Source organism: Macadamia integrifolia, chromosome 12 (assembly GCF_013358625.1).
Source record: "Macadamia integrifolia cultivar HAES 741 chromosome 12, SCU_Mint_v3, whole genome shotgun sequence".
Taxonomy (NCBI): domain Eukaryota; kingdom Viridiplantae; phylum Streptophyta; class Magnoliopsida; order Proteales; family Proteaceae; genus Macadamia; species Macadamia integrifolia.
Window position 1 is genome coordinate 29,025,260 of NC_056568.1, and position 13,453 is coordinate 29,038,712.

Below are 13,453 nucleotides of genomic sequence, written 5' to 3' on the forward strand. Positions count from 1 at the left end.
ATTCACCCTCTGATCGAAGGAAAAATATTGATCTTCAACTTATACCATTGGAGCAATGGGATGCGCTACTGAAGTTGTGGGATGATAAAAAGCATAAGGTAATGTACATCTATAAATGTGTTATATTACTTTAAATTGTTGATATTTTCTCACTAATTGAATGGTTGTGACAATGACATATAAATTATATTGGGTAAGATATTGAAACGAATTGATTGACATCTATGACATGAGTATATATACGAGTTTAGTTTTAGCATTAAGTACCTTAAGGAACTGAAATTAATAAATGATACATTATTTTATTGTAGGAACTTTCTGATCGTAATAAGAAAAATAAGTCCAAACAAAAAATGCGTCATAGAATGGGTAGAACTTCATATGCCGTCATACGTGAGAAATTGGTAAGTGTTTTGTTTTATATTATCATATTGATTACATCGAGTTTATTAGCCTTTTATTATCCCAAAGTCTTTAACACTTATTGTTTTTATTTTATATTTCAGCGTAACGAGGACCCAGAGAAAAAGCTTCCAAACCGTATCAAAATGTTTGACTTCACCCATAAAAGGCCTGGATGTTCCATGGATGACGAGTCTGCGGAAAAGTTGGTATGTTATTAAATAGAACACAAGTGTTGATATTGATCTTTTGTTTCTCTAACTATTTGATTAATCTTTTATTTAATTATTTATCATTATGGTTTGTGATTGCTTATAAAATCATGGTCTATTTTATATTTTCTTGTTTAATTACACCTGTAGGAAAAAATGCAGCGTGAATTAAGTTTGCAACCTAAAGAAATGCAACAGGACAACGATGTTATTGATGAAACCTTCACCAAAGTAATGGGACGTGATAGACGTGGATATGTACGCATGTTTGGGCCTGGAGTAACCCCAAAACAAGTGTTTGGCTTAGAAGGACTACGCGCTCAGAGGCAAGGACAACATATCTCAGAATTAAGGTTAGAGAATAGCCAATTGAAAGAACAGATTTCTCAACAAGGTGTAGAGATGAATGAGATGAAGTCTCAAATAGCTATGCTTATGCAATTCATGACATCATTCCAATCTTCTCAAGGATAGGTATAATATATACTTTAATTTCTATACATTTATAATTGAGTTTTCTATATACTATATCTTTGGTGGATGTATCTTCATAACCATAATGATTCCATATGTATCAATCTATGATATGTTTGTTAATGATTGATGTGTCATGCTCCATTGTAGTGACAGTCTAGAGTTCATTTTTCACTCTGTATATATAGGTGATGGTGGTTGGATGAGGTATAACATAAGAGTATAGGGTGTTGAGAGGAGACAAACTTCTTGGACAACCTTACACTAAGACTTTGTCCTAATTTCTTGAAGGAACCTTCACCTTTAAACATTAGGAAGAACACTAGTAGAAATAATGTAAGTTCCTAATAAATTCATTCTTTGCCATTGCAAAGTAACACAAAAAAAATCTATTTTAAATATGTGATCTTATAGATATTACATTGAGAAATTAAGTCAATAATAACATTGTAATATTAGATAAAATTGACCATCTTAATAAATACAAATAGTTTGACAACTTTTAATAATTTCTTTTGCTTTGCTTTTTAATCAAATTTTGTTAACTAAAAAGCTTTAACCTTTTTATTTTATTTTATTTCTTTATGTTTTTAATTATATTTTAGTATGATAGGTGGTGTTTGAAAAGTACATCATTGAAAGGAAGATAGAGAATTATTTTCATTTGTAAAGGATAATACTCAATACTATGAGTTAATTATGTGTTTGAATGTCCAAACAAATAAGTATAATGAGATGTCAATAAAATTTCATGAAACAATAAATCTTCTTGTTTATATTTTTGATTTCATGGTTTTTAGCAATGAGAAAAGTATGTCATTTTTATTTTCTTAGTATTCAAGCATAACATAAGTTAATTATTCTATATTGCAGGATATTGTTAAATCTAATGTGGCAAGGCAAAGCTATGAAAGAAAGTGGAGCTATTCATTGGAGGAGTATGCAAGACAAACCCAATCGATGAAAAATGCAAAGTCTGAAGTTTGATGTATTGATTGTAGGAATTTTTTTAAAGTGGAACGAAAACAATGACTTCTTATTTATAATTATAAGACTTTTTGAAAAAAGAATGAAAACAATGAATTTTTAATTATGATTGTAAGACTTTTGGGAAGTTGAATGAAAGTAATGTATTATGATATGGATGCCTAGGATGATCTTATTTTCTGAATTGGACAATGTATATTGATGTAATTACAGGAACAATTTACAGATAATATGCAAAATTTACTAATATTAAAATTTTATTTTATTTATTTTATATTTGGCGACAGGTTTTATTATACCGTTGCTATAAATAAATTATTATTAGGCTTAGGCGACGGATAATAACCGTTGGCATATATATTTTTTGCGACGGATTTTTTTATACTGTTGCTATAAATAAATTTCGTCTATTATTTATATAGTTATAGGCGACGGCATTTGCCGTCGCTAAAAATATATTTGGCGACGAAAAATATAATTCTGTCGCTAATAATATTTTTCCCAACCACCCATCTTTTTCCGTCGCCTATTTTTAGCTACGGCAATATAGGCGACGGAATTGGCGACTAAAAATTAACCGTCGCTGCTATTTTTAGCGACGGTTTTATATTTGTTGCGACGCTTTTTTTCCGTCGCAAAAAATGTGTTTTCTTGTAGTGCTCTCACATAGGTCAACACCATTAAGCTTTCTTTGATATTATTTATTTCCTCAATCTATCACCGTTCAAGTCGATTGACCGTGGATTTAAGTCTTAGCATGCCCCACTATCGCCTATTAACCCTGTGAAAGCATCGCTTATCATACGGGGTTTGTCTTGAGGACTATGATCACTAATTCACTATCATAGAACACCCTTTTATATTTACTAAAAAAAAATATCATTTATTTATGGGTTGGCTAGAAAAACTTTTACCTTTTATTTTTATATTTAATAAAAATTAATAATAATTTTTTGTTTTTTCAAAAGCTGAAACCGTTTAATAAACATTAAACGAAATGAAAAATAATTTTTAATAAAAATTAGTCTGTTAGATGTAAATATTCTTTATAACATTTTTTAAGAAATAGGCCGAAACCATGGAAGCCTTGGACCAAAACCCTAAGAGAGTATATTGTAAAAAAAAAAAAAAAAAAAAAAAAAAACCCAAATCAGCGAGATTCGGGTTGGAAGGAGGACAAGCAACTTCGTGAGAGCGTTGGCTTGGCGTGCTGGTTGCAAGTACCACTGTTAGTTAAAACGCATTTAAAACGCGGTTGCGTTTTTTTGCCGTTTAAAACACGTTTTGCCGTATGTCTCTATACAATGCGAAAAAAATAAAAAACGGCCGAATAAAACATTTAAACCGCATTTTAAACGCATGTTTAAAACATGTATGCGTTTTTTAAGGGCAGAATAGGAATTTGTTATAGGTCAGAATAACAAGACGTAAAAAAATTCGAAACCCCATTTCTTCCCCAAATCCAAAATTCCCAAATCCATAATTCCACATCTCTGTCCGTGACTCCGTGAGGTGATTCATGAGAGTAACATAGGTCGGAATTTGGAACTCGGGCCGTCGGGCGTTGACAGCAACAATAGTAGTTCGTCGAAACTCTGCCATCGAGTCGTCGACAGTAGCAGTAGCAGTCTTCTTCTTCTTCTTCTTCTTTTTCCCTCGTCGACAGTAGCAGTAGCAGTCATCGATCTTGGGCGCCAACAGCAGTCGATCGAAGGAAACTCAGGCATCAATAACAGCAATAGCAGGTCGTCGCCTCGTCGGAACTGGGGCATCGAGTCATTGACAGCAGCAATAATAGGTCATCGAATCTCGGGCGTCGACACAGCCGATAGAAGGAAACCCTCTTCTTCTACCTCTTCCTCAGTCCTCAGTCCTCACTCAGTCGACAACAGTGAGCAGTCTTCTTCTTCTTCTTCTTCCCTCATTTTTTTTTTTAAATGTACTAATTTCTAACCAGACAAGGTTAGAAATGAGTAAATTTGATTACTGCTCCATCCTGCTCTGGAGATCCCTCATTATCTGCAAAGTTTACCATGTAATCCACAGGGTGTGGCTATGGTCAACGTGGTTCAATAGGGGCCCAGGTTCTCTGTATACTAAATCTGCCCGCAACCTACATACCACACCTTAACAAATGCCAGTATGGTGAGGCAGGTCTCTCCCTGGTTGCCACATCCATATGAGTATATGGCATGAGTTTTCAATTTTCGTGGTTACCTTAGTGATTGTGTTGTCAAAATTTTGGCCATCCTTTTTTATTTTTTTTTTCTCCAGAAAACATACCATATCTTCTAATTCTTTTGCTATCATTGTTGTTGTAAGATCCTTTTTTTCTTCGATGCTACTAGGGGTGTATATTATATGCGACCTTAAATTCTCAATTTGTACTTTAGGTACTTAATGTTAGAGAAAGGCTTGGGTTGCCTATATGGAAATTCACAATAAGCTATCCAGAAAGTTCTATTTTACACAGTGTTTCAAAACTCAGAATCGGCATCTGAATCACTTAGGATCAAGGGCCACAACCCTATAAAGGCTTGGGTGCCATCATAGTCCAGTAGTATGGCTCTGCTCTTAGCCATTGAGTATGCTGAAACAATGGCATCTATGGAAAGCTTTCTGAAATTAGGATCAAGGGCCAAAACCCTGAAACCGAAACTCAGCCCAATAAGCCACATCATGGGTACTTACATACCTGTAATGCTTTTCAAGCAACAAATTGAAATTTTGGCATTTTACATCCCTTTTTCTTTTCATTTACTAATTTATGATTTAATTTTTTCATTCATAATACATTAATTATTCTATTTGTTGAGATTGGAAAGGATGTTTGATTATATTATGTAAGTATTTCAAAGTTGAGCTATTTGAGCTTAAGCAAAATGGTGAGACCTAAAGATAAATTTTGGGAACATGTAGAGTAACGTGGTTTGGGTCGTTTCATATGTAACTATTGTAGACTTAATTATTCTGGGAGTGTTTCACGAGTGAAAGCTCATTTAGCTTGTCAATCTGGACATAATGTTCAAATTTGCACCTAAGTTCCTGAGCACATTCAAGCTGATGCCCTGGCAGAATTTAATTTGAGTAGATCTACTAAGAAAATGAGTGATTCTTTTGAAAGTGGAATGGGTTCCACAAGTAGCACACCTTCTATGCCTCAGGTTAGGAGTACACATCAACCCACAATGGTAGAGATGGCTGCTAAGCAAAACAAGAAATCATTGGACATGTTGGTAACTGATTTTTTTTGTCAATAATAACATTTCCTTCAATGTTATTCAGACAGATTCTTTTATTAAGATGCTAAAGGGTGCATGTGCATATGGTACAAGTTATGTTGTACCTAGTTATAGCAATCTTCGGACCAGTTTGATTCCTGAAAAAAAAGCAGAAATCATGCAATATGTTAGCAATGTAAAGACGACATGGGGTATCACAGGTTGCACAATTATGTTCGATTCTTGGACTGACATAAAGAAGAGGTCGTGGGTTAATGTGATTGCTTACTCTCCTGGGGGTGCTGTGTTTTTGAAATGTATTAAGTGCGGTATAAATAGATTAACTTCAACATTTATTTTCAATGAAATTTCTGATATCATTGAAAAAGTTGGACCAAACAATGTTGTGCAATTTATTTCAGATAATGGTTCTAATTTTTGTTCTTGTGGTAATATGTTGGCTGAAAAATGACGTCATATATAGAACAAATTGTGCTGCTTATGGGATTAATCTGTTTTTGAAAGATATTCACAAAAAAATTTAAATGTGTGAGGGAAGTTATAGAAGATGGAAAACTTGTAATAGATTATATTCACAGGCACACAGGTATTGTAGCATTGATGAGGAAATTCACCAACAATAGAGATATCAAGCAGCCTTGCAAGACAAGGTTTGGTACTTATTTTTTTATGCTGCAGTCTCTTATTGTTGTTGAGAATGAGTTGGCTTTTTGTTGCATCATCTAAGTGGAGAGCCTTTCAATTCAATAGAGCTGAAATGACAGTGAGAACTATTGGGATAATTCAATCAGATACATTTTGGGAGGGGGCAAAGGAAGTTGTTGCTTTCATGGAGCCACTTATTTGTATTCTTCGCCTTGTTGATTTAGATGGTTTTACTGCAGGTTACTTATATGAAGCAACAGAAAGGGCAAAAGAAACATTGAAGAAATTTGTGGAGAAGGATGGAGGGAAGTATTTAGCCATAATGGACTTGTTTCAATTTAGGTTAGAGAAGAACATTATTCATCATGTTCATGTCTTTGGTGTACTTTTGAATCCTTATATTATGTTTGGTGGTCGACTTGATATTGATGAAACTAAATTTATAAATGCACAAGAATTTATTATGGACATCATGGTTCCTTTAGAAGATCGTGAGCAATTTATGCAAAAAGTCATTGATTATCGCATGAAAAGTCCATTGTTGTTCAATATGACAGGGCAGACAATGACGAAAACTAACCATCCAAGTAAGTGACTTAGTTAATTAGTTTATTATTGTATTTTTTTAATTAAATATAGCATTCTTATATTTGTTTACTTATGTTGATTTGTAGGGATTTGGTGGCAATTTGTTGGTAGTGTATTTCCTGTGCTTCAAAATATTGCTTGTAGAATCTTGAGTCAACCTTGTAGTTCCTCTCCTTGTGAGCGTAATTGGAGTGCTTGGGATGCAGCACAAACAAAGAAAAGAAATAGATTAGCCCCAGAGATGCTAGAAGATTTTGTGTACATGAGGATGAACTCTATGATGAGGGAGAACTATGAAAGCCAACTACATAAAGATTCAAGGCCTATTGATTTAGACAATCTTGATGACTTACCTATAGTAGACTTTGAGCTTGATATGGAGAGACTTGAGCAGACGTACAAGGAACCTGAACCATCTAACACTGGAGCTGATGGAGAATCTACTTCATATAGTTTAATGCCTCCTCATTAATCTTTTTTTTTTTTATCATTGATCTTTGGACCTGTTATAGTGATACTGAGTTCTTTAGACATCTTGGATGATATGGATGGATGAATTTTTATTTTTATTTTTATTTTTTTATTTTGGACACGTCTTTTTTAATATGGTGTATTAAGTTTTAATTTGGAATTTACATTGGATGCTATATTTTGGATGATATATGCATGAATGTTTGATGTTGACGTAGTTCAGAATATTAGATGCAGGTATACAGGTAATAATCTCTCAAATTACATGAGTATATTACCCTTTTTTTGGTTTCGTTTTTTTGAAAACTACACGTTTAATACTCGTACCGTTCTTTTCCGTCCGTTTGACGTTTCCTGTTTTTTTGATGAATTTTTTTATTGTACCGTTCATCGTTTTTATCTGTTTAAAACATGTACCGTACGTTTCTGTTTTTTTGCCGTTCCTGTTTTAACTAACAATGGTTGTGACTTCAGCTAATCTGCAACTTTCCTTTTTTTTTTTTAGTTTTTTTGACTTTTTAATCTATCAGATGTATGTTCGGGGATGAGTTAGAAACGGTGGTGATTTGGGTTGAAGGATGCAGAGGGAGCATAAAAATCGTCTATAACCACTGCACTAGTAATGTTAGCATCGGGAGGCTGAGCCCCCTAGGCATGTGCTCGGATGTTCTCAGCCCCCATATGCTCACTCCACCTCACCGACGATTGCAGACAATTTGAAGTTTTGAACCCATCGGAGGATCATTTTGATAGAGTTGGTGGGTCTTCAGTTTGACTAAACATCGAGGAATTCTGCTTCGCTTGTCCGTTGAAATCTGAATCATACCTGTAAACCCCACGAATACTAAAAAATTGTTTCATTTTGAGGAGCTTGTGACTTCATTGACCAAACCCAAAGATGGAGAAACACTAAGGTTGAGTTCCAGTAGGGCGGCCGGTGCTGCAATGCCCAGTGTGCAGGGCCTACAATATGCAGGGGGCATCTGTACCTACAGGGGAAAACATCGTCTGTAGAGAGCATTGATAGAGGAGACCGGCAGAGATTCCTTGAGCTCTCGACACGTGGCTCACTGTGATCCAACGGATATGAACGCTTTCCCTCGTTGGATCTCCATTTTATGGGTTTCGGGTCTAAACCCAGGTCTCCCTCCTCTTTCAATCACCCTGTTCTAAGGATCGCATGAATCCCTCATTGCTCGATGATTTCTTCCTGCTCCGTTCTATCTTCGATCCTCTCTCTTCTTCTCTCTTTCTCATTTATCCCTCTCAGTTCGTCTCCCATCAGTGGTTGCAAATCGGCTCTGAAACCCCCATTGCTTCTTTCTTCCTACTTTGTAACGTGGCTGCAAATCGGCTCTGTTATTTCTTTCCGCTCTCTCTATTCGATCATCGCTATTGCAAACTCCACGGACGATGTTTTCCCATAATAGAATTAAAATCATTAAGATCAGAGTAATGTTTTATGCAATTGAGAAATTACCTGCTTGAGGAAGGGAACAGTCAACTACGTGATAGATTTTGGAAAGGAATTAGACATGAAGAAGATGATCAGGTAATCCTTGGCTTACTTTTCCGACTCTGTTTTAGTACTGATACATCACTCGCTCACAAAAAAGGATCAGACGACCAATTTCTCAACACAATTTAACTGGGTTGAGCCCTTTTGGCTACATTTTTGCTGAAACTTGAAATTCATTCATATTGAATACTGGGTTTAGCCGTTGAATGAACTACCCTGTTGTTAAACTCATTCCTCAACGATGATGCTCCCTAGCCATTTGTTTACAGATCATACTATCAAACACGTCGGTGACATTTTCCTTGTGCTCCTCAGAAAAAAAAAAAAAAAAGAGAGATTTTTGATCTTGTCGAAGTGGACTAATAATGCAAAAATGGATCGAAATGCAAAGAGAAACCAAATTCCTATCAACAGTCTAGCGGGTTTGTTCAGGGGGCTACTTGCAGCATGAGGGGCCCTTAGTGATGAATAAAGTTGGTTATTGTGTGTGTTCTCTGTATGGCCTGAATGGAAAGTTTAAGGTCTGTATTTGATTGATTTTGGGAAGAAATACATCAATCGATACTAGATTCATTTGCCTCTGATGGGGAGACGAACTGAGAGGGATAAATGAGAAAGAGAGAAGAAGATCGAAGATAGAACAGAGCAGGAAGAAATCATCGAGCAATAAGGGTTTCATGCAATCTTTAGACGAGGGAGTTTGAAAGGGGAGGGAGCTAGACCTAGGTTTAGACCCGAAACCATAAAATGAAGATCCAACAAGGGAAATTGTTCATAACCGTTAGATTGCGTTGAGCCACGAGTTGAGAACATAAGGACTCTCCGTGGGTCTCCGCCACCGATGCTCTCCACAGACGATGTTTTTCCCTCTGTACAGGGCGTTGCAGGGGTGGTGGTGGCGCAGAGGCAACTGGTGCACAGGATCCTCCAAATAAAGGGTTTTATAACAAGTATCCAAATTACTAATTTACGCTCTAGATCGAGAGGTCATAGCATGTGCTGATTAAAGGTATAATGCATAAATGATTTACCGGAATACAAAAATAAACTCTTGACCTCATTTTCGATTTCGTATTCTCTTCGTTTTTGTTTTTTTTTTTTTTTTTTTTTTTTTTTTTTTTAAATAGAAATAAAATTCATAAATGGAAACAAACACACGCAAAAATGTTTTTGTCAGGAAAACAAAAACGATATCAAAGAGACCCCTAGGCAAGAACCTGGTATGTAGCGCAAATAAGCAATGCCAGACACAAGAACAGTAAAGACCATCACACCCCACTTTACTTAAAACTGATATGTTCATAGATTCACGGAAAAGCACAAGAATGAAATGAAAGAGCACATCAAAATCTCTGAATGAAATCCAAAATATGGGTGGATATTTCTTCAGGCCTTTCTTCATTGATGAAGTGACCCACTCCTTCCATCACAACCACATCCTCCAGAAATGGCACATCTTTCTTCAAGCCACCACCATGTATATATTGTTTGGCACCAGGGGTGTTGTATGTCAAATCCAGGTCACCTACCATAAACTTGACTGGCACTTTTACTTGCGCACCAGTCCAGGGCGCCGTTAGCTCCCAGTTTCTGAAATACAGAGAGGCCAAAGAAACAAATAAATACATACATACCACCTAAGTACACAGTAGCCAAAAAAATATTGGTTCACCAGTAAAGTTACGGTTTAGACAAAATTTCATGTAGCTAACATACAGATTCAGAGCTCGATAGTAATTCACTCCTCCAGTGAAGCCTTTTACGTCAAATTTGCTAGCATAGTAATTAATGTCTTCTTCTAACAACCAAGAGGGCAAGGAAATTTGAGGATCATGTGTATGTTCAAATTCTTTGCCCTTAGGCATAAAAAGTGGAGCTGGGCGGCGATATGTTAGAAATCTCCTAAGCACATCTGTGGTTCCAAAACAGGCAAACACATCTTCTATCTCTCCAGGTTCCTACAAAATAACAAGCCAATATGTTTGGTTTAAACGTATGAAATATGAACCAGTGGAACTGCCATAGAAGTGTCACTAAAGGAGAAAAAGTACAATGAACATAGCAAAGAGCATCAAGTTCTCTTTCGAGTTATAACCTAAGCATTTCCAAAACCCAAATTCCAAAAGATCAGAAATAGAAACCCTGTAATACATTAATATTATGGAATAGGCATCCACCCTGCATCTGCCTTACCTACTGCATATCCAAGGGAATTGAGCTGGTGAGTTCCAGAAGGGGTATTTTCTAAATCAAAAGTGAATCATTCAAAAGTGTGTTCACATTAATTTTCATGACCATCCAAAAGATTGGAATGTGCAAGTAGTCTCATTAATTTCCAAAAGATTGGAATGTTCACTAATATGGGTTCACGACAATAGACATGTGAACGGAATTCAATTGAAAACAACAATTAAAAATAAAAATATCACTAAACTGTGCCATTATACACATTACCATCATCTAAAAATAGAATTCTTTTCCTCTGTTATACAAATGATTGAAAAGCTCCAACTAACATAGCTAAATCATTGTATTGGAGGTGAAGTTGGTGGATGTCAACATTCTAGTGAACTGCAAAGATTGGGAAAGATGAGGCTCTAGAGCATTTTAGAGCAGAGCAGGACACAGAAGGAAGTGAAACTCTGGGCTAACCCAAAATGTTCGATCATCATTCAAATATTAGCAACCATGCCACAATATAAGAAATCAAACGTTGTTTTTATTTGTTTTAAATGGCCTCCAAAATTGCAGTTAAGGCTGAAGTCTACTCCAATCTCTTATCTGAGCAATTCCGTAGTTCTGGATAGGGGTCAAAGACTAAAATGTAAATGATTTGACACTGATACTAGTTCCTCCATTCAAAATATGAGAGAAGTGGAATGTGGAAATATAAATGGTGGTTCTGGATCTGAGTTCGGAAGTATGCTTGTAAAAGGATGAGAACATTGTACTAGTTTGAATGGGATGCAGAATAAGAGATTCACCACATCAAGAATGACTCACAATATCAAATAAAGGAATGAAATTGTTGAATTGCTGCATATGCAGTAGCAAATTGGTTCTAAGGTGTAAAGATACCAAGGAATAGTTGAGGGTCTAGGGAATATGTCAATCCAGCAAGGCTTGTGAAAGTTCACTGGTTGCTTGTAGAAATAACAAGAGAAAGTAGCTGATGGTGCAATTTACTCTTGTTTGGTTTGTCAATTACACAACTTAAATAAGATGGTATAAAATAGAGTTTCAAGACGACATTAATGTGGTTGGTAGTAGTCAAATTGGCCCAAATGTCAATCCAAAGTTTAGAGATGTATTATTCCCTGAATAAGTCTCCAAATTATGAGTTCACAGACCCAAATCTGTAATTGAGATGTTTTACACTTTTTTTCCACCAAAAGGGTCTCTGAACTTTTATCCTCCAGAACCAAATATGCAATTGATAAGGGTACAAGTAAATTCTACCTCAAAGCAACTATGATCGATCCTAGGAACACAAGGCAAATATAGTTAAGAAGACGAACTCTAAAAAATCATAATAGTAGGAAAGGATGATCAAAGAAAGAAATAATAGAGGGCAGGAAGCAACCTGAAATCTGCAGATATAGTAATCCTCTCCCAGGGCAGCTCGCATTCGATCGAGGGGCTTAACGGAAGGGTTTCGAGGAGTAAAGGTAATGCTGAGGCTGACGAAAGCCTTAACTCGATCTGGGCGAAACAAGCAGAAATACCAAGCCATCACGGCTCCCCAGTCGTGTGCCACCAGAAACACCTGAACCCCTCCTCACCCATGACCCACCACCACCAACCATCAATAAATCAACAACAACGAAACATAGTCTGTTCTTAAAAAAAGAAATGAAGAATCCAAAGAAAGAAATCGAAAATTTTAAGAAATTTGGGTTGAAGAGTATTAAAATTGTCACCTGATCTAGGCCAAGGCGGTCGATGAGACCAACGAGGTCGCCAACGATGTGAAAGGCGGTATAGCTACTAGAAGAGGGTGGGGCATCGGTGTCGCCAAACCCACGAAGGTCAGGAGCCACAGCTCGGTAGCCATGGGAGGCGAGTGAGGTCATTTGGTGCCTCCACGAGTACCAGAGTTCAGGAAAACCGTGCAGAAGCAGCACCACCGGACCTTTCCCTTTCTCAGCTATATGCATATCTATTCCGTTCACCCTTACCATGCTATGCTCAATCCCTTCCATCTCTCTCTCTCTCTCTCTACCTTGTCTTACAGGCAGTGAAGAGTTTAGAACAATTAATCCAATTTCAGAATAGCTCACAACCTCCACTCTTCGTCTCCCGTGAGATTGTTTCGGTATGGAAACCAGATTTCAATCTCTTTCCTACTTATCTTTTTCGTTTCTCTTAGGATGAAATTTGCAGGATAAGTGTGAAGCGTGTGGAAGACTGGGAGCTACAAGCAGCCTACACTCAAATCAACCTTCCTTACTTGGAATTTTGGATCACTGTACAGTAGGATATACGTATCGGTATCGGTATTAGTATTGATATTATATATATATATATATTTTTTTTTTTAATCCGAATATTATCTGAGATTGAGGAAACCCTTAGAATTTTGTTAACTAAAAAAAAGAATGATTTTTTTTTTTTAAGAAATCACATGGTTTTAATTCATGGTATTGGATAAGATATTGGCCAATCCTGAAATCAATACCATATTTAATGTGTATTTTTTTGCCGTCAAAGATACCAATAGTTACTATTATTTTGATCATTTTACCCTCTATCGTACCATGTCACGGATTCAGTATCAATGAGTTATAAGTATTGGTATTGACTGATATTGATACAGTCAATTTAATACCAAATCCTAAAACACTAATCTTCGATGATAACTGAATCAAATTAGCTGATACAAACAATTTGTAATGATATCACATTATCAATAT

The 13,453-nt window shown here is 36.1% G+C and overlaps 2 protein-coding genes across 2 annotated transcripts; one reads left to right on the forward strand and one right to left on the reverse strand.

Annotated features, from left to right (window-relative positions):
• The first annotated feature begins 6 nt into the window (after positions 1 to 6).
• LOC122057724 lies at positions 7 to 1,441 on the forward strand. Its single transcript, XM_042619947.1, has 4 exons — positions 7 to 98; positions 312 to 404; positions 507 to 611; positions 765 to 1,441. Exons 2-4 carry the CDS (start codon positions 354 to 356, stop codon positions 1,086 to 1,088), a joined length of 480 nt encoding a protein of 159 aa, XP_042475881.1. The 5' UTR covers positions 7 to 98; positions 312 to 353; the 3' UTR covers positions 1,089 to 1,441.
• An 8,358-nt stretch (positions 1,442 to 9,799) lies between these two features.
• Positions 9,800 to 12,944, reverse strand: LOC122057721 (epoxide hydrolase A-like). Its single transcript, XM_042619943.1, has 4 exons — positions 12,461 to 12,944; positions 12,124 to 12,306; positions 10,257 to 10,498; positions 9,800 to 10,130 (listed from the first exon to the last, which is right to left on the reverse strand). Exons 1-4 carry the CDS (start codon positions 12,740 to 12,742, stop codon positions 9,884 to 9,886), a joined length of 954 nt encoding a protein of 317 aa, XP_042475877.1. The 5' UTR covers positions 12,743 to 12,944; the 3' UTR covers positions 9,800 to 9,883.
• Positions 12,945 to 13,453: the final 509 nt, after the last annotated feature.

Excerpts from the sequence above, each read along its gene's own strand:
- LOC122057724 (XM_042619947.1), top strand. The coding sequence starts at position 354 with ATGCGTCATAGAATGGGTAGAACTTCATATGCCGTCATACGTGAGAAA. Across the intron at positions 405-506 it reads CCGTCATACGTGAGAAATTG|CGTAACGAGGACCCAGAGAA; the intron begins GTAAGTGTTTTG and ends TTTATATTTCAG. Across the intron at positions 612-764 it reads ACGAGTCTGCGGAAAAGTTG|GAAAAAATGCAGCGTGAATT; the intron begins GTATGTTATTAA and ends TTACACCTGTAG.
- LOC122057721 (XM_042619943.1), bottom strand. The coding sequence starts at position 12,742 with ATGGAAGGGATTGAGCATAGCATGGTAAGGGTGAACGGAATAGATATG. Across the intron at positions 10,499-12,123 it reads ACTATATCTGCAGATTTCAG|GAACCTGGAGAGATAGAAGA; the intron begins GTTGCTTCCTGC and ends GTTATTTTGTAG. Across the intron at positions 10,131-10,256 it reads TACTATCGAGCTCTGAATCT|AAACTGGGAGCTAACGGCGC; the intron begins GTATGTTAGCTA and ends TCTGTATTTCAG.